The 23,741-nt window shown below is 40.0% G+C and overlaps 2 protein-coding genes across 2 annotated transcripts; both read right to left on the bottom strand.

Moving 5' to 3' along the window:
- Positions 1 to 768: 768 nt before the first annotated feature.
- glsl (glutaminase like) lies at positions 769 to 23,694 on the bottom strand. Its single transcript, XM_033634230.2, has 21 exons — positions 23,283 to 23,694; positions 20,677 to 20,777; positions 13,116 to 13,165; positions 12,171 to 12,279; positions 11,473 to 11,596; positions 11,323 to 11,389; positions 10,888 to 11,000; positions 10,400 to 10,529; positions 8,200 to 8,267; positions 7,575 to 7,738; positions 6,630 to 6,688; positions 6,506 to 6,550; positions 6,276 to 6,334; positions 6,025 to 6,091; positions 5,886 to 5,936; positions 4,593 to 4,769; positions 3,935 to 4,066; positions 3,385 to 3,477; positions 3,225 to 3,286; positions 2,453 to 2,593; positions 769 to 1,463 (listed from the first exon to the last, which is right to left on the bottom strand). Exons 1-21 carry the CDS (start codon positions 23,318 to 23,320, stop codon positions 1,385 to 1,387), a joined length of 1,929 nt encoding a protein of 642 aa, XP_033490121.1. The 5' UTR covers positions 23,321 to 23,694; the 3' UTR covers positions 769 to 1,384.
- LOC117261757 (E3 ubiquitin-protein ligase TRIM35-like) lies at positions 13,677 to 16,618 on the bottom strand. Its single transcript, XM_033634231.2, has one exon. The coding sequence runs from the start codon at positions 16,248 to 16,250 to the stop codon at positions 14,898 to 14,900; it is 1,353 nt and encodes a 450-aa protein (XP_033490122.2). The 5' UTR covers positions 16,251 to 16,618; the 3' UTR covers positions 13,677 to 14,897.
- Positions 23,695 to 23,741: the final 47 nt, after the last annotated feature.

Genomic DNA, 23,741 nt, shown 5'->3' on the forward strand with positions numbered 1-23,741 from the left:
CTGATTATTTTCTCGATAAATCATCAACAAAACTAAAGTATCCCAAAATCCAGTTATGTCCTTAAATAACTTGCTCTATCTAAAACCAACAGATGTTTTATTTAAGTCATAAAATCTCACTTTAAGAAATATTTGTCATTTTTGCCTGAAAAATGACTGAAATGCTGAACTGATAAACAAAACAGTTCATTTTCTTTCAATCGACTAATTAATTTATCTTTATTTATTTGATATGAGATTTAATCACATCTCTACTGTAATAATAACTACTGTACCACTGGTGTTACTACTTTTATTGTGAAAGTACAAACCTAACTTCCGGTACCACTCTGATTTCAGCTTGACTCAGCATCTGGCTCTTAAAGGATGATTGGATCAGAAAACTTCATCTCATGAATATTCATGATGTACTCACAAATAAACATGAGAGGAGCTTCCACCATGACAACAAAAACATAAAACTTAAAAAGTTTCATGCTTTTTTATGGTTTAGAAAAAAATGTTGTCTTATCTGCCAGCAGAGACATTTTAAAGTTTAACTTGCTGTTGAAGTTTTTTGTTAAGTAAAGTCCATTTTTTTCCAAAAAGACAAAATCACAGTGTCTTTTCCAAGCAAATCCTCAAACAAATGATTAAAATCTCATTTATGAAGAGTCTGTTTTATATTTATAGTCATGTTTTAGAAAATAAAGTTATTTCAGTCTTGAAAGGAAGAAAGGTTCACCAGTGTGTGTGTGTCTGTCTACAGAAGGAAACCACAGTCACTCCTCAGAAACAAAAAATGTGCTTTATTTATTTAAAAAAAAAACTGCTGCAGCTGATTCCAGAGCAGTGTTTTCTCATCAATATAAAAGAAGCTGATGTGAACAGAATATTAATTATTCAGTGAAGTCACACAGAGCTGCGGGAGCTGCTTTCAGCCCAGAGACAAAGTTAAACTCCTCACTGAACCCTCTTTTAATCTGTGAAGGTTAACCCTTTACTGTTGGATCAACTCCATAAAATCTAAAACAAAGACAGTTTTGTTCAGCAAAGTTATCCAGATAACTCTGTAAACATAGATAGATAGATAGATAGATAGATAGATAGATAGATAGTTGATGCAAATACTTTTACTTAAGTAGCATTTTAAAGCATCATACTTTCACTGGTCATGGAGTATTTTTACACCGTGGAATTACTACTTTTACTTCAATAAAAAATCAGAGTGCTTCTTTTATCGCTGACTGTTTAATGAGCAGGTTTATTGATTTACTTATGAATAAAACCTCAGTTCCCACTTGTCCAGGTTTGAAGAGGTATAGTTTTTTGTATTGATTGAAGTTACCAAGATATCTGTGCTCTACCGGGTCAAAGGTCAGATTGTGGGTGTGGGTGTTGTGGGTCAGATATGTCCTTGCAGCAGCTGGACTGCAGCGTCCTTGTTGTGCCTCCTGGCCTCCTGCAGAGGAGAGCTCCCCCACCTGTTGGAAAGACAGAACCACATCACACACTGTTTCCTCCACAGGTAAAAGTAACGTAAGGATTATAAACCAGTGTATCACCTCCATAAACAAACACTAGATAATGTGAATAAGGAGGAGACACCTGAGGCGGCTGAGTTCCTCCACCCATCCACTGAATGGAAGATTTTGTTTGACAAAAAAAAAACTGATTCCATTATTTTGGTTTTGACTATAGTTTAATTTGAAAGATGCTGGGCTGTAGTATTAATGTTTCATTTCTCTCTGAGGTGTTCCTGCACAGTTATGAACAAACATCCAAACATACTGTATATACAATGCCTTAAACAGTCTTTTTAAAAAGTCAAATTGTTTTTTGTTTGTAATTTGTGTCCCTTTGTATTTTCTTAACATGAGTGCAAAACTGAACCAGTGGAGTCAGAATATCTCAACTTGTTTCATGTATTTTCTAACTTCAAGTTGCATTTTTCTTGTTTCTTGTGCAGCGTCCTGCCTTTTTCTGTATTCTCTCTCCAGATACTGAAACTCAACTCTGGAAAAATGACTGAAACAAGATGATTTTATTGGAAAAGGTCAACTAAAGACAGAAATGACTCGTGAAGATGGAGATTTTGCCTGTGAAATTATTTCACGGCTTGTTTTCTCATGTTCTATTTTAAACTGCAGGCTGATACATAGTCCTCTGATGGTTCTGTGATCAGCAGGTACTGTCTCACCTGTACCTGATGGTTGCTGATCTGTTCTGTACACACATCTACTGCAAGTCTTTCTGTCCTAGAGGAGTCCAGTTGCTCTTCCAGAGGTTTCTACCATTTTTTTCCACGTTAAAGGGTTTTTGGGGAGAGTTCTGTCTTTATCTGCTGTGAGGGTCCAAGGACAGAGGGATGGCGTATGCTGTCAAGTCCTTACTATGTTCAGTAGGTATTGTCTCACCTGTGGTCTCACCTGTCCCTTATAGTTACAGACTGTGTTCAGTAGGTTACACTCACCTGTCCTTGAGGGCGGGGTTCGCTCCTGCGTTCTCCAGCAGGAAGCGGATGACCTCTGTGTGACCTTCAGCAGCTGCCACGTGCAGAGCCGACCTGCCGTCATAGTCGACAGCATTTACATCCACTCCAGACAGGAAGTACCTGCAGAAAACCACAGAAGAAGAAATACTGGACTGGCAGTTTCTCCATCCTCTGAAATCAGTGTCTTTAAACCCACTGTCGATTTTGTATTTAGATTTTATTCATTTTTATAATCAAAGACAGGATTTCTATTTGGCTCATGCAGATAAAACAAAGCTGAAGGTTTCATTAAGCTTCTGATGTTGTTGTCATGACGCAAAATTAGCTGTTCAAACTCCCCAGTGAGCCTCCAAGGGAAAACTGCTTTCTTTATGAAGCTTTACGCGTGCATACTTTACTGAGACGATGTTTGCTTGGAGGCTCTCAAATTCAAGTTAATATCTCTGTCTCTAAATGTGCAATACAGAAAAATTACCTGCAGCTCCCTTTAATTTCATTAGTCACATGTTGACCAACTTCAGGCTTCAAATTAGTTTTTCCACCACAACTCAGTGCAGCACATAAAATTTACAACATTAAAGCCCCTGAGTATCTCTGGGTGGTTTGCTGGGTTGGAGGAAATCGTGCCCACCAGACTAGAACTACACCACCTATTTTTTTACTGTACACTTACTGACAGTGTGTCTGTTTTTATATACTATGCATAATCAATATATAAGAGGTTATATAATGTTGTATTATTAAAGTTAACCTCCTCAGGGCCTGGACGTCTCCTTTAAAAGCTGCCAGCAGGACGTTCATGATCTGGTATCCCTGCAGACAAGAGGAGGTTTCTTTTTAGAGTACTGATTCTGTACAGAGACAAAGACAAATAAACTGATCTGGGATCAGAATGAAGCAGCAGAACTGACCTCAGATTCAGCTTTCCACTGTCTATAGGCCAGAATCTGTCTGAACGGAGTCCTGATGTCAAAACTGTGCAGCTGAAATGTGGAAATCAGCTCCTGCAAACAAACAAACACAATGAATGTCTCTGTAGGAACCAAAAACAGCATCCCCCATCATCTCCATCTATCTTCACTTCAAGATCTAAACTTTAATCTATATCCTTCACATTACAACACAGTAAAATACATCTACAGCTGTCCTTTCCATTCCAATCTTCAGTCTGTGTGAACATGTCTGAATGAAAAAATTAAAAACAAAATATCAAAATAATACATTTTCTGTCAGTAAACTTATCGATTAATTGTTTCAACTCCACTTGTATATCGAGTTGGGTAGTTTCATCTAACAAAGTGCCATATTTTATAACTAGTAACTAAAGCTGTCAGATAAATGTAGTACAGAAAAAGTACAATATTTAACAAGTAGTTGTTAAGTGTTTAAATGAACCATAAAAGGTGTGAATGAAACAAACAAGTGACCAGTCCACTTCCTGCTGCCTGTTTTCAGTGTTACCTGACAGAAGTGGACGGCCCTCCAGGGGTTTCCACAGGCGTCTGTCTCTGGAGATAACGCCATCAGACCCAAAACACCAGGAACCACTGCCAGCAGGGAGCCGTGGCTGCTGGACACGGCCGGCACCGACGTCTGCAACCAAGAACAATTCAACATACAATCACATGACTCTTAAAAATAAAAGTGAAGATCCTCACAAAACTCAAAATGAAGGATCTGCTTACATGTATTTACACCTGCAACAACACAATGAAACTTTAATTCAGACTGACCAGATGTGAGCACAAGAAAGAGACAGAATAAATAATGACTAAATATTAACCATAGAAACACATATAATCAGCGATGGAAGAAGGATTCAGATTCTTTACTTCACTAAAAGTACTAATACTACACTGGAAAATACTCCATTACAAGTAAAAGTCCAACATTGAAAATGGTATTTAAGTGAAAATGCAGAATCCCTGAATCTGTAAATTTCATTAACTTAGTTAAGTTTAACTTCTGGCCACAAGATGTCTCCTGCTTCACTGTGAAGCGTTTATGAGGCTTCATGTTTCATACTGAACACTGTGATGTCATAAATCCTGCAGGTATGTCCAGGTGGGTATTTTCTCTTTTCTCTAAATAACTGACTGCAGCAGGATGGAGACTGGACCTTGTAGTGGAAGGTGGTGGAGTAATCCTTCATCCCCGCCACCTGCATCATGGACAGCATACTCCGCGTTGCCACCGGCGACAGCACCTGGTCACCTGACAGCGGGCAGAGGCCCCCGTTGGCTAACGAGGCGGCCATGGCAGCTCCTGATTCGCAGGTGATCTCTGTGGAGGCGCACTGTGAGACAGACAGTAGAGACACAGCCGAGTCCAATAGAGTCATAGTATAATAACTAATACTGTATTCAGTTAAATAAGTATATTTTAAAATATTACACTTCATTTATAGAACAGAACAACTTCTAAAAAGTAAAAACTAAATTTTTAAGTCTTGTAGATTTTGTGATATTGGCACAGAAACAAGTCTGTATTTATTTTCTGAATGTATATCATGTAAAAAATAAATGGGATTGATGAGTGCTCCAGGGTTGACATTTTTCTGTAGGCCGAGGCAGAAGTTAGCATCCCTTGTCAAAAAGCCTATGGGATTTTTTTCATTAGATTTTGGATTATAACAAAGTTTATGATACTTGCAAGCTTTGTTCAGCAAGATAATCTTCACAAACACCGCTTTTATGATTTTTGAAACCTAAATGCAATCGCAAGAGATAAAAAGCTAATGTAAGCAACAAACTAACTACACTACAGTCTTATCGTCGCCCCCACAGCACGGCTGTAAAGCCATGTCGGCGTGATGACGTTCTGCAGTCTCAGTAAGCAACCTGTTGGCAGTCGCATTTTTTAAAGACTCGTGAAAGCTTCAGAATAAACGAGCGGGGTATTTACTTAAGTATTTTATGTCGTAGAACAAAACTTGGAAGTCTCTCAAACTTGTGTTAGCCACAGACCTTATCTCAGGCGTCTAATGAAAAACCCATTCAAAAAACCCACTGACTTGAAGACGAGGGAACCCAGAGTGCAGAAATGCTGACTCATTCCCAAGTTTAAAGACCCATTCCTGGGTAACTCTATTTAAAACACGGGGTAGTGGTGCACTTCAGCCTCTTGTGGCCAAAATGAGTATTGCACCAACAAACACGCTCACTAAAAAAATCACTTGCAAAAGATTTTTTTTCCTCCACGTGTTTCACAGATGACTTTATTTTATTTGTTTATTTTTTGTTTTAAAAGAATATGGTTAACTCATCCTGCAAAACCTTTTTTCATGTGTTCCTAAGTCATAAACACAGGAGATAAATCATTTTAGAACAGACTTAGAAAACAGATCAACAGAATTTTTTTTCTCACTGTACTGATATGTTGGGATGTAAAGCAACAGTAAGGTGTGTTTTACCTGAAGCATTAGATCCAAAGCAGCATTAATGTCCGCCTTCTCTGGAAAACACTAGAAGACAGGAAATTGTTAAGAAAAGAGACATGGGTCCATTCTGTTGAAGATGAGGTTTTAAATTTCATTTTAAAAGATGTTTTACCTTTTTCTCCTGCAGGTAGAAGGACAGAGCGTGAAGTCTGACACTGGCCTTCCTGCTGCTCTGATAACTAAAGAGAACAAAACTCTCTTTACTACATCCACATAAACAAATGTCTCTCAGTGGGGTGATTAAACAACTTTACACAATATACTGCCAACACAACCCAGAGATATAGTTTCATGTTAAATTAAACAACAATGGAGGAAGAAGATATATCAGTAACACTGTGGTCCTGTTTGCAGTATTAGTACCTGGTGCAGTTTAAGTTGGCATGCTCCTTGTTGCAGAGCCTTCGGATGACGTTCAGCACCTACAAAAAAACAAACTGTTCTGAGTGAACATTCACAGTTTCTAACACTGGAGGAAGAATTGTTCAGATCTTTTGTAGAAGTAAAGTTGTACCTCAAATGTGTACTTAAATGCTCGAGTAAATGTATTTAGTCATACTCCACCTCTGGTTCCTACAGTCTGTGTCACTTACTGAGTCGTACTTCTCCTCTTCCTCAGCAGACAGCCGCCCCGCCAGCTGCAGACACATAACACACAGCATTAGAGGCAGTGACATTAGTTGCAATAGATTAATGGATGATGGATAAGTGAGGCACCTGTAGTAAAGATGTTGTAACGATGGCGCCTGGCTCAGTGAGTGGGCTGTGAGGGATTCCTGCAAACAGATATTTTAATCAAAGTGTTACTGCCCCCTGCTGCACAGGCCCAGAGGTCAGAGGAGACAGGAATAAAAACCCACTTTGTGTCTGTTGTTTTTGAATTTGGTAATTTTGTGTATGATAAACCTTTACAAATGCAGCAGTCTAACAAACCTCACTGCAGTTGACAAAACAATCTCCACAAGATTGGCTTGTAGTATTTTCACAGTGTGGTATTATTTGTACTTTTACTTAACCTGTTCAGAACCCATTTATGTTTTAAACACACACAAAAAGTATATATATATAATAGTGGCTTTCTACCCTAGAAAAGATATGTCTGTCAGAAAGGATCGGAATACTGGAGGTGAGGTGAGGTGAGGTATGGTGAGATATGGTGAGGTATGGTGAGGTAAAGTGAGTGAAGAATGGTGAGGTGAGGTGTGGTGAGGTGAGGTGTGGTGAGGTGTGGTGAGGTGAGGTGAGGTGAGGTGAGGTCATCTTCTTATGTCCCGCTAGGATGACTTATACTTACATTACAGTTTATTCACTTTGCAAGTACACCTTTACACCTGTCTACCATAAATATATATTATCTATTTCATATTTCATCCCTATATTTTAATGTCTGCACTATTTTATGTCGTAGATTTTCATTTTTACTCATGTTTTTTGTTTTTATATTTAATGAGCATTGTTGGCATTCTTTTATATTGCCAGTGACTACTTCCCTGTAATTGCTGTGCAGTTGTTGCAAAGAAGAACTTGAAATAATGTCAACTATTTGTTCTAAAATCTAAAATATCAGACAGAATTTGGGTGGGAGAAATATTAGAAATGTGATTTTGGACTCTGATTGTGGCAGTTTAGGTGAAAGCAGAGAGAAGATGTATGATCCTGGACCTGTTTTGGTGAGTGTGAACGGAGAGTCGTGTCTGGAGAACTCCTCCACGCCAACATATCGATGGACGAGGTCAGAGCCCAGCAGGTCCACCGCCACGCCGTACACCAGCGGCCATGACACCTCACCCAGAACCAGAGGGCCGGCCCAGTCACCCAGGGACAGCCTGACACACAGACAAACCAAACCCGTTCTTTTTGTCATATTTAGTGTGTATTAATTTTTCTCTCACAGCTAGTATTAACAAAAGGCTTTTATTTTGAAGAAACAAGAGGAAGTGATGCGCAGGTTTAACTCATTGTTACACAAACATTGGTCTACACTGAGATGCAAGTTACAAAATACGAGTTCCACTAATTTACAGGCAGTGGTGAGAAAGCATTCAGATCCTATACTTTAGTAAGAGTACTAATACCACATACTTTGCTACAACCATGGACTGTATATAAAGATGGATGACAAGACAGCTCCCCATAAGTGAAGCCAAAACTTAACAAAAAGATAAAGTACATGCCAAATAATTTTTTAGAAGAATCTGCATTGCATGTTGAAATAATGAATTATAAACAAAGCTGTTGAACTGTGGGATGGAAAGCCACTGTAATTTAACGACTGAGTTGGACGTACCTCTGTCCATCCACAGTGCAGATCGAGACGCCCCACTTTGTGCTGTCCACGTTGTCCTTCTCTTTGTCCTGATTCCACAAAAACAAAACAAGTAAAAAAGGCAATTTGGAAGCAAGTTTTATTCACCAGCAGCAACACAAATAATCTCCAGCTCTTTAAAATAAAATAATCAAAATATTTATTCCCACAGAAACTCACATAACACTGACTAAGAAGGTGAGAGTGTCTTCAGAAAGCAGCAACCTCCGGAGCTGAAAAATGAAACCAATGCACAAGTGCCAAAAACTGCAGTTCCTCTAATGACCACTTGAGGCTGGCTCAAAGAGCGAGTCCATCCTTACAGGTGTCCTGGCTAAAATACCCAACTTTACAGCAGAAATAAACATGTTTACAGCCTGATACAAAATATTGTTTTTGGTCTTAAAAGCTAATTTCAACATTCATGACAACTGTACAGGGGGTGAATCTTTATATAATTCACCCGTTTACATTTTATTAAGGCTTAAAGTTATGCATAATTAAGGGCAGGCCACATTGAGTGACTTTGAGTGTCTGTCTGTCGATAGTGGCCTCAGCTTCCTTAGTCAGATTCACCCTCTCGTCCAAATCTGGTCACTTCTGGCTCCCAAAAAACAAGATGGCAACAGCTGAAATGCTGAACTCGAGGCCTCAAAACAGAAGTCCAAAAACCAATGGGTGACATCACAGTGGCTAAGTCCATTATTCTCAAAGTCTATGGTCTTTACTGAGATTTTCTTTTTAAGGTTTCTACCACAAACCTGTGGTGAAGAAGACTCAGATGCCATACTTCAATAGAAGTTGTAATACCACAGTGTAGAAATATGTTGTCTCGTCCCTCAGCCTCTGAAGCTTTCTCATTAAAAGAAACTGAGTCAACAGTTACTGTGAAGTGCGTCGTGTCAGTGTAAGTGTGTGCGTTTCTTAGACCCATATGTGATGCAGCTGGTTGACAGGATGTGGCTGTCACTTCCACCTCTTACTAAACATCCTGCAGGAGACGAGCAGGAAACAGGCAGGAGAGTTTCAGTGGGAATAATCTCCACACACCGAGACACTTAAACACTGAGACACGAGGGTCGAGTACTGGGGCCTTTAAGTGATTTCATGTCACAACACAAGTCCCTCTCATGTGACCTCAGGGTGCAATTCAAACAAACTGTTCATCATTTATCAGGCTGTAAAATTAACTTATTTGTCCACTGGCCAGATGGCTTGTTACCAGCCAGGCATGTGGTTGATGCTAATTTTGTACCTTGCTATTTATTATATATGAACTCCAGCTGCAGCCTCAAACAATATTGGGCTAACAAACAGCAGCAGCAGAAGAAGAAGTACTCAGATCTTTTCCTTCAATAAAAGTAGCAATACCACAGTATGATACTTTATTACAAGTAAAATCCTGAATGAAAAATAATTCTTAAATAAAAGCATTAAAGTATTAAAATCAAAACATATTTAAAGTACCAAAAGTAAAAGTACACATGATGCAAAATAATATTTATCATATCATAATTATTGATGCTTTAATGTGTTACTTTCCACCACTGTTGAAAACCTTCAGGTAAAAAGTCAGCCTGTCTGAGTTTTGGGCTGTTTGCCGTCAGCTTTAAGTTCGTAAACTGATCTTAGAATCTAACAGGATGTTGGGGCAAGGGGATTAAAAAGAGCAGACATGGTGTCATATCAATGGGATACAACACATGTGCAGTGACACCTGGTCTGTAGTTGCCAAAAGAATCAATAGCTGGTGCACTAGAACACGGGATGATTGATTTGTTTGACTGACACATCCACAGTTGGCCTAGAGTCTGAATGTATTTCCTACAAAAATAAGATATGGTGAGAATTACAGTTCTGCAGTTATTGAAAAGATCCTTTATAAATGACCATAAATAAATGATCTCTTAAAATGCTCTATTGTATATCAGCTGCCGTCCATCTGAGTGTACCCAAGAAGTTCTGTCAGGCTGAGTGCACCTAAGGAGCACCTGAGTGGACACTATCCCTTCTTTTCAAGCGCCGTCTGTTGTAACCCTCTAACATCTCAGCTCCAGTTAAATTGCACATGTTTTATATTCCATAGCTCCCATGGGTCAAAGAGCCTGGAGCCTTGGTTGGAAGCTGGATGGGAGAACATCACTGCTGACCTCTGTTCTCCAGGTGTCAGAGCAGAACTCACCTGGACAGATGAGAGCTGACGACACCTCGAAAACAACTTCTGAGTTTCTTCAGTGAAAGTGGAAAAATCTGGGATGACGAATCGTCCCTGCAGAGCTTTCAGGATCAGAGAGACGAATCCTGTGACGCACCTGCAACAAAAAAAACACAACACAGAATTAAAACCAAAATCAGACCACGACCCAAAACAGCATCCTAAAGAATCCTGTGATGCTCAGCGAGCTGAAAAACAATAAAATCAGATCCAGAAACATAAACACGACTGGTCTAACTGTCAGACTTTAGTTGTAGATACAGCAGCATGTCGTCTGCAAAACATCAGAGGCAGATATACCATTTCTGAATGGTTTGGCTCAAATGTTGAATATGGGATTGGACACAGACAGAGTCCCTGGTTAACACTGAAGGAAGTTACTGCATGGAGGGAAATGAGGGTCTTGGGAAAGTTTTTCTGAAGGCATAAGTCTAGCTCTCGAGGAAAGGACAGACCTGTGGAAGGAGTTTCTGTCCACTGATCCTTCAGCATCCTGCAGTTTCCTCAGGTGGAAGAAACACTCTCTGAGTCGAGGGTCAGACCTGTGCAGCCCGGAGCTCCAGATGGCCTGACATTGAGGCAGAGAGACAAAAGTTCTGAACATGGGCAGAAATCTTACTAAAACACAGATGAGTTGAGTCCAGGTTTTATAAATGAATTAAAATGAATTGAAGTATCATTGCTGTAAAAGGTGCCACATGCACATTTAATGAGGTTACTTCCCCAAACAAGTCACAAACTGCTGCATGAAACTTCACCAGAATGCAGAAAATGAAGTGGTGACACTCCCTGTAAAGTATTATTTACTTCATATTATAAAGACTGAGAGTGATGTGTGACGTGGGGTTTTTCCTCCACTGCATCTAATATCAGTAAATGAGTAAAAATACCTCAAAGAACTGGTTGATGTTTATTCTTCCATCTGAGGCGAAACTGTCGAACAGCACATCAGCAGCCCTGAAACCACAGAGGAGCTACATCAGGAGGGACGACGGGTGTAGCTGACAGCTGACGGTGGTGGGAGTGACCTGAAGACTTACGCTCTGCGTTTGGACGGACTCTGCTGGGGAGGGAACCAGGGCTGAGAGGGGGGGAAGCCTCTGTCCTCCGGCTGGACCACTGCCTGGGGAAGAGGAGGCTTCAGGCAGCCGTTACTGGCTGACACTGGGAGCGGTGTACATAAAATTATAAAAAATGTCTTTTTACTATTGGGATGTAAAATATATGTTTATTTCTATATTGTGGTTAGTCATGTTAGTTGAGTTTGATTTTTTTTGTAGTTGTTTTTTGTGGATTCATGAAGAACATTGATTGCTGAAGCAGTAGAAAGTTTCAAAACACAAAAAAAGAGACGAGAGATCATCATGACAGCATAATGAGCTTCGCTGAAATGTTAAATTAACTCGTTTTTTGGAGAGAAATTTGCTAAACATTTTTTTGTGTCTGTGATCCATTTAAAGGAGAAGTGCAACTATTTTCCTTTGGTCCAAAGAAAAAAAAATCTAGACTAATCTTTTAAAAATAGTTACTTAAGTCCTCCAGATTAGGTTTTTAAGTTCTATAATGTTATATTAAAAATATATATATTTGATGGTGTTTATAAGAAGCTCTGAATGTTATTCTGCTACTAATAGCATAATATTTTACTTTGCAACAGAGTGGACGCCATACAGCAAATTAAAAATAAACAAAATTGCAAAGAGGCCAAAAAACCTTAGGTCTGAGGCTCCAGTTGTACCTGCAGATCCAGGACTGACAAGGTTGACGGGTTTCTGGACCGGACTCTGGACTGAAGTCTGGACCTGGTTCTGGATCAGGCTTCTGGGAGCTGGGCGGGGTGCTGTATCCTTCAAAACAACATAAAATCAACACAGAGATAAAATAAAGGTGAGGTTCAACATCCAGTTGCTTTTTTTTCAATACTATGGACAGTATGATACCTTGGAACAAGTTTAACACTGCATCCTTAATTCTGATTCATGCATTAATGTAAAAGCAAGATTTTACTGTTATAGTTGGTGGAGGTGGAGCTCATTTTGAACCAGTCACTAATGATTATTTTCATTATGGATTAATCTGCTGATAGCTTTCTCCAGTAATCAATTGACTGTTTGTAAAGATAGTGAAAATGGAGAGAAATGTTTGTCACAATGATCCAGAGCCCAAAGTGACATCATCCCAATGTTTGTTTGTTTAAGATCAACATAATTACTAATACACCACAATTATTAACATTATTCAAAGGAAAAGTTTATGAAGCTGGAACTATTAAATGTTGTTACAGGAAAAAGGACTTCAACCATCAAAGCACATTCACTTTAATTTTCAACCAGTCCTAACTGCTTAGTGGACTGATGGTTTCCCCTAGTTTAATTAATAACAAAACATCAGATTTTATAAACTCTTCATATGTTTTGTGTGTAAAAATCTAAATTTGTTAACTAATTAAAGCTGTCAGATAAATGTAGTGAAGTAGAAAGCAGCATGACAAGAAAATACTTTAGTACAAGTACTTTGTACATGTACTTAATTAAAACTGTACTTAGTGGCATTCCACCACTGTGGTGTTGTGAAAGTGTTTCACTGAAAAGAAAACCAAAGGTTTCTGTTCAGACAAAAGGAAAGCAGCTCTTTGATCTTTACAGCATGATAATGTGTGTGTGACATGTTGAGGCAGGTCTACCTGGTGCTCAGCGCTCCTCTGCTGGCTCTCATCTGTCATCCCTCCATCCTCTGCAAGAGGAGAAAAAAGGAGAGGAGAGGAGAGGAGCTCCTTCAGTCTGCTGTTACTTTATTAAACTCTGGATGTTTGTGAGCTGATGACAGATCAGCAGGTGTGGTTTCTCTCATGTTAAAACAAAAGCCAGAAGATAATGTTACTGTGAATAATGCTGTGGTAACAAGGGTGGAGGTTACGAGGGGGGACACACATGAAATGGGAGATTTGGCAGTCCCCGCCAGAAAGCATCAAACAGTTCATTGTCTGCATTCTGGTGATTTCTTTTATGCACCAATTCGAGCCTTCTCTGCATCAAATTATGATGTAAATGTCTTTAATTTTGACAAAATAAAATTCCTCTGCTACTTTCATGTTTTCATTGGGAGGGACAAATGTTCCTGCACCCCCTGTAATCTCCACCATTGTGTGGTGATGTAGAGGTGGAGTCTCCATACAGTCTATTAACCAGACAGCAACAAATAAAATCAGCCAAAAACAGAAACAGGAGGCCACAAACTGTTAATGTTACGGATTTATTTTGGTGAAGAACATGTTAAGACATGAATTCTAACATCTGTTAAAATTATAGATAGGCGGTGATAAGTGGTGCTGTAGCAAATCAAACTGGTATATTCAACACTACTTCCACGGAAAGAGAATAAACTCTATTAACTGATAAAGACCATGAGATGCAGCTGAAAGCTCAGGGGAAAAAACAGCTGTTGTTTAGGGAGGTACAAGTACGCTAATGTACTGGACCCAATCAAGCTTTGGTGACAGGAAAGTGCCTCACAGCAGGTTTCCATGACTGTGTGACTGAGGCATGATGTACAAAACAACACTTCAAAATACTTTGACTTGAACAGTTAGTTTTACGACTATAACTGCAACTCTTCAGCCCTTATATTTTAAAGTTACAACATTAAAACACATCAAAAACAAAAATGCCATCAAGTTCTGCCTCATGAGACACTTTCAGTTTCCAGACGAGGCATAAATCTCATTTTCTAGCTGCTGAGTGCAGCTGAGCAGAAACACATAATGAATTACAATGGACAAAAAATGTAATGAAAAAAAATCCCTTTAACAATGTAAACATCAATAAACAACTCAGTTTTACCAGTTGTTCAAATACAAATAAACGTTGGTACTGTAACTTTACACATGCAACATTATTATGTTTTTTTGTTTTGTTTGTTTTTTTTTAATTAACAAAGGATGAACACATTGATGTGACCTAAAAATGGAGTGTAAAAGCCTGTGGACTGATTTCCACATAGCCTACCCACGATGAATTTTGCGCCACAACAGCTCTAAGCGTCCAACACTGGCTAACATTAGCTAGGAAATTAAGTCAGGCAGCTAATGGTGTGCAACAACAGCTAACGTTATCTTAGATATCAGTTTCACTATTTTCGTTTTAGCTAGCTAAAATTAACAAAGGTTGGCTTAATTGCTAATGGTGACGAGTTGCTAGCTAGCTAACTTTGCAAAATACTCTCTTTGGGTGAATAAAAACTCGTTCATCCAGACTCCAGGAATTATTTGACTGGTAAATTGGGTATCTTGTCATTGGTAAATTACTTTATCAGCTAATGTTATAAAGCAACCAATGCCATCAACACAGCGTAGCCAAATTACATCTAGCTGACTAACCTTAACCTTTCTCACTTACTGTTTAACATTATTGCAAACAAAATCTCAATGTATGCCTATATGATAGTCAGCTGGGTTGCCAAATAACAATTATAAAACCCTCAGTGGGAGAATCACAGTTTTTATAAATGGAAACAGTCTCTCAGTGAACGTGTGTGTGAAGGTGTGTATGTGTGTGTTAGTATCAGGATCAAAGAATGACAGTTTTCCTCTGTCCCAGTCCAGATTCACTCTGATTCTCTGGAACTGCTGCCACGTTACAAGAACAGTTTCTGGATCTGGTGGGGAGAACACTCTGTATTTCTCTCCACAGAACCGTATTGTCCATAATCCAGACTGTATTGGTTCCTTCCTCTGGACGGACTCTGCTAACACACCCAGTGACCAGCCTTTACTGTATCCAACGTCGACATCCCAGCTGTGAGTCCCTGAGTTAAAGCCCTCAGCACCCAGGACAGACCAGTATTTTATTCTCTCTGGATTATCGGGAAGCTGCTGTTTCTGTCCTGGTGTCACACTGGTCAGATCTTCAGACAGCGTTAGACATGAATCAGCAGTGTTTGGGTCCAGAATCACAGGAGTGTAGGAGACCACGTCCTTCATCTTGTTCCAGATGTTGAAGGTCAGGTTGCCCAGGTGTTTGGCCTCGTCTATCAGAGCTCCTGAGGGCAGCTGTGGATCATCCAGCAGGGGGCACTGCTGGACTCTGTCCACTGCAGCCTTGTAGTTGAGCAGGAATGAGACGTCTTCAGCTCTCAGCTCGTCCTCTGTGGCTCTGACTGTGTCTGAAAGAGCTGCTATCTCTCTGCTCAGAGCCTCCATCTTCTCCTTCATCATCTGACTCTTCTGCTCCTCTTCCTCCTTCAGTGCAGCCATCCTGGCCTCCTCTTTCTCCTCTAGGAACTGGTGAAGCTTCTTAAACTGCTCCTTAATCTGCCTCTCTGTGCGTCGGGCCTGGACCTGAATGTGTTCTGCTGTTTGATCACATTCCTCCTTAACATGTTCAGAAAACTTTAATTTCTCCTTTAAAGACTCCAGAGTTTCCTGAAGTTCCTCCTTGTGTTGTCGTGCTGCTTCATCAATGGTTTTGAATCTGTGGTTGGTGTGTTTATCTGAATCTCTGCAGACGAGACACACCAGCTGCTGATGGTCCAGACAGAAGAGTTTGAGTTTCTCAGAGTGCAGACTGCAGAGAGCCCCTGAGGCTTTCTGATCTCTCTCCTGTAACAAACTCTCACACAGGTTCCTTAACACCAGGTTTAAAGGTGGATCTGGCTTTGAAGATCTTCTGTTACAGAGTGGACACTCGCGTGTTCGTTTCTCTCTCCACCACCTCTGCAGACAGTCTCTACAGAAGCTGTGGCTACATGACAGGACAACAGGATTATTAAACACTTCCTGACAGACAGAACAGCAGAAATCTTTTTCCAGTTTTGAAGCCATTTTGTCTCTGAGTGAGGCTGAAATCACAGCAGGCAGACAGTTCAGCCACTCCCTGTTTCCTGAAATTTAGTTTCACTTTGAGTCTTCGCTCTTGTAAAACTTCTGTTCAGCGTGTGAAGTCAGCAGCTGGTGGAAGTGGCAATATTCCAGTATCCCCTGTATTCCCTCATGTAGATGTCCTCTCTCTGGGGAAGTAGTGGTTTGGGGATGTAGGTGAATCTTATCGTCCATGTCTCAGAACGTGTATTGTCCCAATGACCTTATTTTCTCCCAGAGTATTCCCCCAGTTCAGCCCTACTGTGCTGTGATTGGTCATTTTCCTTTTCCTTCTTTTTTTTCTTTTAATTTCCACTAAGTCCGTCTGGCAATACTTGCTTCTATGGAAGACCATTTGAGCCAATGCGATGAAAATAAAAGATCCTTATAATGAGAACCATCTCAAAATAATAAACTTTTTCAAAATATTGACTTCATATCTCAAAATAATGAAGAACATACTCATTACTATTACTAATACTACTATACTCTACTCCACTGGTTCCCAACTGGTGGGTCGCAGTCCAAAAGTAGGTCATGGGTCCATTCTGAATGGACTGCAAGTGACTCGTGGATGTATCAGGTTTGCAATAAATACACTGTATTTTCAGTACAGTGAATTTCCAGCACAGAGCTTTTATTTTGAAGTGCCGTTTCCTGTGGTTCAACAACTTGAGGAAACTGGACAAGCAGCTAAACCCATGTGAAGCAAGATAACTAGATGATGACCAGTGTGGTCATGCAATGTTAAACAGTGGCCATTCACTATGCCAGCAAGCCAGCGTCACTTTCACCCCTATCTACCTTATTTCTAAGGGCACTAATGTAGAAATTATTATGGATGCAACTTCCAGTGAGATAGCAGAAGACATTGTAAGCTAGTCAGCCACATAGACTATCTATGGTTAGTGCCAGTTGCTTATCTTGGTGGCTAGCTCCCAACGGCGACTCTTTTGGATGGCAATTCACCTTAAATTTAGTAAATGCTGCTTCTTCTTTTTTTGGTAACACTTTCTATGAGGACCACATCTATACTGTGTCATGAGGGCATCCATAGTGAATTATACTACATTCATAAACACAAATAATGATGTGCTATATCAACAGTCATAAAACATCATAGATGTGACTTTTAATGAATTATAAATGTCAAGTGTCTTATGGATGCTCTTGAGTAGTTATAAAGTAGAGGTTGACTGATGGGGCTTATAATGCATCATGACTACATACTCACCTAAACACACCTCAACAATCAACTGTATTAAGGACTCATAGTATGCTGTATAGCCCATGCAGTATCATACGCTATCATTGTATGTTTTGATGCGTCTATAATAATGCATGCTTCATCACAATGTTTAATTGTTGATGCTACGTGAAGTGTGATGGATTTTCATGTATCTATGCTGCTTCATAAATGATAAATATAAATATCTACCATTCACTAGAATACTTTGAAAATACTTTGAAAAGACTAAAGTCTGACACCCTGTCACAACTTAGGACAATGTGTCATGAGTCAGAGAGTTTTTAGTTATTTATTAGCTTCAAAAAGGAAAAAAAAAAAAGGCGGACAGAAAATGGTGCAGCCCACGAAAGTCTCAATGAGTATACTATATGCTATAGTTAGCTAGCCAGCTATCTAGTCAGCTAACCACTGTCCTCATTTATAACAGGGTTACTTGTAAGCTAACGTTGATACCCCCTGACGTTACAGGACGGCTTTTTCAGTCTGTGTTTGACACTGGAAGTCACTGACCAAGCACCTACAGTACAGGCCAAAAGTTTGGACACACCTTCTCATTCAATGTGTTTTCTTTATTTTCATGACTATTTACATTGTAGATTCTCACTGAAGGCATCAAAACTATGAATGAACACATGTGGAGTTATGTACTTAACAAAAAAAAGGTGAAATAACTGAAAACATGTTTTATATTCTAGTTTCTTCAAAATAGCCACCCTTTGCTCTGATTACTGCTTTGCACACTCTTGGCATTCTCTCCATGAGCTTCAAGAGGTAGTCACCTGAAATGGTTTTCCAACAGTCTTGAAGGAGTTCCCAGAGGTGTTTAGCACTTGTTGGCCCCTTTGCCTTCACTCTGCGGTCCAGCTCACCCCAAACCATCTCGATTGGGTTCAGGTCCGGTGACTGTGGAGGCCAGGTCATCTGCCGCAGCACTCCATCACTCTCCTTCTTGGTCAAATAGCCCTTACACAACCTGGAGGTGTGTTTGGGGTCATTGTCCTGTTGAAAAATAAATGATCGTCCAACTAAACGCAAACCGGATGGGATGGCATGTCGCTGCAGGATGCTGTGGTAGCCATGCTGGTTCAGTGTGCCTTCAATTTTGAATAAATCCCCAACAGTGTCACCAGCAAAACACCCCCACACCATCACACCTCCTCCTCCATGCTTCACAGTGGGAACCAGGCATGTGGAATCCATCCATTCACCTTTTCTGCGTCTCACAAAGACACGGCGGTTAGAACCAAAGATCTCAAATTTGGACTCATCAGACCAAAGCACAGATTTCCACTGGTCTAATGTCCATTCCTTGTGTTTCTTGGCCCAAACAAATCTCTTCTGCTTGTTGCCTCTCCTTAGCAGTGGTTTCCTAGCAGCTATTTGACCATGAAGGTCTGATTCGCACAGTCTCCTCTTAACAGTTGTTCTAGAGATGGGTCTGCTGCTAGAACTCTGTGTGGCATTCATCTGGTCTCTGATCTGAGCTGCTGTTAACTTGCCATTTCTGAGGCTGGTGACTCGGATGAACTTATCCTCAGAAGCAGAGGTGACTCTTGGTCTTCCTTTCCTGGGTCGGTCCTCATGTGTGCCAGTTTCGTTGTAGCGCTTGATGGTTTTTGCGACTCCACTTGGGGACACATTTAAAGTTTTTGCAATTTTCCGGACTGACTGACCTTCATTTCTTAAAGTAATGATGGCCACTCGTTTTTCTTTAGTTAGCTGATTGGTTCTTGCCATAATATGAATTTTAACAGTTGTCCAATAGGGCTGTCGGCTGTGTATTAACCTGACTTCTGCACAACACAACTGATGGTCCCAACCCCATTGATAAAGCAAGAAATTCCACTAATTAACCCTGATAAGGCACACCTGTGAAGTGGAAACCATTTCAGGTGACTACCTCTTGAAGCTCATGGAGAGAATGCCAAGAGTGTGCAAAGCAGTAATCAGAGCAAAGGGTGGCTATTTTGAAGAAACTAGAATATAAAACATGTTTTCAGTTATTTCACCTTTTTTTGTTAAGTACATAACTCCACATGTGTTCATTCATAGTTTTGATGCCTTCAGTGAGAATCTACAATGTAAATAGTCATGAAAATAAAGAAAACGCATTGAATGAGAAGGTGTGTTCAAACTTTTGGCCTGTACTGTATATACGACGACTTCAGAGTGAGACCAGGTTGACTAAGTCTTGTTATAATCTCATTACTTACAAGGTGATCCATGTCTTCATGTATAACGAATAAGGTAAATGAATAAAGTGGATTATTGCTACATGTAGCTTCATATTTATTCACTACAACATCGCGTAGTAGGAGGATGGGGGGTGGTTCTAAGAGATCCTCTAAATATAGAATTCTATCATTTTTCCTAAGTCGATGGTCATGTGTGTTTTTTGTGGGTTGGACTCAGTGAACCTAAAATCAGACTGAGCTGTAATATCTTGGGGTTATGACACTTTAGTAAATCCCAGATTTAGATACTGTAAATACCAAACCCAGAAACAGTAGCATAGATTCCCTACCACAGGGGGAAGGTTACACACAGAAATGTTGTCCTCAATGGATACTGTATACTACTCTGTCTTTGTCTTGATTATGTGGTGCATTCACACGAGAGGTTTTCAAAAAAAATGATATCAGAATATCTTCGTATGCAAAATAAAATATACTGGGTACAACAGGGATGATGATACATCAAAATATCAAATCTTCTATTTCTGTTCAACTCTTGCTCAGATCTTTGTCTCTTTTAATTGTCAGTCTGGTTAACCGCACAGAGAAGTCCTCTCACACATCTCACTGGACCCAATCAAGCTCTGTGGCAGCAGATTACATAGCTGTGAATGACACTGTATGTTTTATAGTAGATATATAGAAATAGAAATAGTTGAAATAGCTGAGAAACAGTGCAGAACAGCGGTTTGCTTCAGTTAGTGTACGGATCACATTCTGGGAAAATAAAGGTAGAAAAATAGATTGAGAGGTGGAGTCATGGACTGTCGCTGCAGCCAGTCAGCCACTCTGTGGTGATGACCGGGCAGCAGCTTCATTTAGATACCAGCAGACTCCACAGACCACTAATCACAGGGTGTTGCGCACACGCACACACACACACACACACACACACACACACACAAACCTTTCATGTCCGGGTCTTTATTGGGCTCCAGCAGTTTGTTGCCATCCAGACCGCCGTAACGTTTCCTCCATTTACGTCTGAGAGAAGGAGTTCTCTGGAAACTGCAAACAGAACAAGTGAAAAATAAAAACATCTGCAAACATAATAATAATATGAGAGTGATCAAACTGCTCAATACATTGGGTAATTAGCAGTAAGCGTCATACACCAAAGTACTGGACACATTAAAATGTTTACCCGATGATGGTGCAAGATTAAAAGTCAGAGGATATGACAGTAATATATATAATAATAACAATCAAAAATATTACCACTCCTGCTGCTACCACTTACAACAGAAATTTAAGCTACCCCAAATTAAAGGCCTTCTGCTCTTACTACTTCTTACTCCACTACTACAGCCAGTAAGCTACTGCAACTTCAGCTTTGACTAATAGGCTACTTCTGTTTTTCATATGTTTATTTAGGTACAACTTTCAGGCAGCTAATGTTTATTTGCATTATGAATTAACCAGCAGATGTATTTATTAATTAAAGGGTTTGTGTACTTTCTGAAAGTCCTTGTTATTAATGACACTGAACTGCAGTGAGCATCCTGTTGCTTGCACTTCGGAGTAATGAGCAAGCACCTGGGCCACTTCTGAATTCTGAAGATTTTATGAGTCTTAAAAAATAAAGTTGCTAACAAGCAGCTAAGTGAGACTGCAGAGAGTCAACACACTGAACACAGCTTTAAAGCCTCGTTATGGTGGCAACGGTAAGTCATGTGACCGTGGTGTAGTTTGTTTATAGCCTGACGTTAGCTTTTTACTTCTGGCGATTGCATTGACGCTTCAAAAATCATAAAAGTGGTGCTCATTTCTGAAGATTATCTTGCTGAACAAGTATCATAAACTTTGTCTGTCACAGCACTTATTTTCTGCAACAATTCAAAATCCAATGGTAAAATCCCATTGGCTTTTTGATGCAACCTGGGCTCACTCCAAAGTTGTCGAAATCTGGTGCTTGGGCAGTGACATCTGGCGTCAGACACTGACGAAATAAGCTGCCCTTTAACATCGGAATGATACGCATCCAGTCGCTGTTATAGTTTAATGGCGCTTGGCAGCATCACGGGGAATCGCAGCGGGACAAGAACAAATGTAAAGGCAGCGAAAGTCCAACTTCAGCAGGTGGGAGTGGTGGTGGATGGTTCCAACAATCACTGACTTTCACCAGGGAGAACATTGTTCACATTCCATGAGATTCTAAACCTAAACCTAACAACATGTGTGAGTTTTTGGAGAGAAAAAAACTCAATTCATGCTGTTGTACTGACGTAGTGCTTTTATTTTGAAAGAGACTGTATGGAAATGGTAAATTTCCTGTGAAAAGGGAAGCGTATTTTGAAAGACAACAATCCATGTAACAGGCAGAACTTGACACGGCATCCCAGAGCGTCAACAACCAACACACCCAGGGTACCTTACATATCGTATCTGGACGTGGAAAGTCCATGAGCAAATGTCGATATGCGAGAAAGTTGGATTGAGAATGTGTTGTTTGATGGGCGAACCAGGGTGATGCTAAAGTCCACATCAGCCTACAGAAAAACGTCATCACTGCAGCATCAATCCAGAGGCTTTTTAAGTTATGTTACAGTCTGCTCACCCATTGGTGATAAAAAGCATTTAATACATGCACAAAGTGACGTACAGAACCTTTAATGTATTAACGAGTTGGTCTATTAATAGCTGGAAAATACAGAAAAAGATCTATCACTTATACCGGGGTTCAGTTAAGTAAATGTAGTGACACAGTGTAAAAATATTTTATTGCAAATAAAAGTCCTGCATTCAAACTATAATAAGGTTAAAGTACAAATGTGTGAGCACTGAGTACCAAAAATAAAAGTGGTTATTATGCAGAATGGCCTATTTCAGAATAATATTATATTCGTATTGATGCATTAATCTGTTCATCACTTCAGTTTTGCAGCTGGTAAAGGTGGAGCTCATTAGCCTAACTTATATAATGCTGGGTAGTTTAATCTATCATAATACATCGGAATTTATTAGTTCATTATTTTTGCATTAATTGTCTAAATCTGTTAAGTAACTAATGGCAGATAAATGTAGTGCAGTAAAAAGTACATTTAGCTCTGAGACATAGTGTAGTATAATTATAAAGTAGCAGAAAATGGAAATACTTTTAACTTATTAGCAGAAGTTCAGCAGGGCTGCAGATGTTTAAGACCAACGTCTCCTCTCTGCTTGTGAGTTCAGTTGCTGCATGCACTGACTGAGACTGCTGACCTCTGTCCCTGCAGCCACCTACAACAACCAGTAAGCTGAAGTGGGACCAGCACATTTCAGCCCAGATGAGGAGGTTTAACCAGCAGGTCTGTGCTCTGTAACACAGCTGCTGTCCTCTCTATTCATGTCGTTTCTGCCACGTCTCAGCCTGTCCCTCACCAACACAGCAGGAATGTAAACCTGGACTGTTTCCAGCTTTATGGCAGCTTCACTACATGGAAAAAGTCTGAACATTGTGCAGGAGCAGACTCCAGAGCAGATGGAGTAAAACTACAAACACCGAAAAACACCAAGTCACTAAATCTGTCTCACCACAGGTAAGAGCCGTCCTCTGCCTCCTGGTTCTCCATTGAAGCCTTCAGGTGTGTTCCTCCACTTCGTCTCTGTTTTCATGTAAGTCGAGGGAAGCGGCGGGCTCCCTCAGTGAGTGTGTCTGCAGGCTATAAACTTTTTTTAATGAATGGGATGGTTTGGAGAGGAGGGGAAACCAGTCAGCGCCTGCAGACACTCCCAGTTGCCACACACACTTAAACAACAGCTAAAAAACATAAAAAGGAAGACAGAGTCAGATTAAAACAAAAACATGTGCAACCACAGCAAAAACTATAAAACATGTGGAACAACCCAAACACAAAGAAGATGAGAAGAATTAAAGGGTCACTTCTCCCAAATTATAAGAAAAACACATTTTCTCACTTACCTCTGCTTGTTCAGTTCAAGTTATTTAAAGTCATCTGCACAACAATTAAAGAGAAGGACTGACTGGCAGTA

Source organism: Epinephelus lanceolatus, chromosome 5 (genome assembly GCF_041903045.1).
Source record: "Epinephelus lanceolatus isolate andai-2023 chromosome 5, ASM4190304v1, whole genome shotgun sequence".
Classification (NCBI taxonomy): Eukaryota; Metazoa; Chordata; class Actinopteri; order Perciformes; family Serranidae; genus Epinephelus; species Epinephelus lanceolatus.

Excerpts from the sequence above, each read along its gene's own strand:
- LOC117261757 (XM_033634231.2), bottom strand. The coding sequence starts at position 16,250 with ATGGCTTCAAAACTGGAAAAAGATTTCTGCTGTTCTGTCTGTCAGGAA.
- glsl (XM_033634230.2), bottom strand. The coding sequence starts at position 23,320 with ATGGAGAACCAGGAGGCAGAGGACGGCTCTTACCTGTG. Across the intron at positions 11,390-11,472 it reads AGTCCGTCCAAACGCAGAGC|GGCTGCTGATGTGCTGTTCG; the intron begins GTAAGTCTTCAG and ends CTGTGGTTTCAG. Across the intron at positions 7,739-8,199 it reads TGCACTGTGGATGGACAGAG|GCTGTCCCTGGGTGACTGGG; the intron begins GTACGTCCAACT and ends TCTGTGTGTCAG.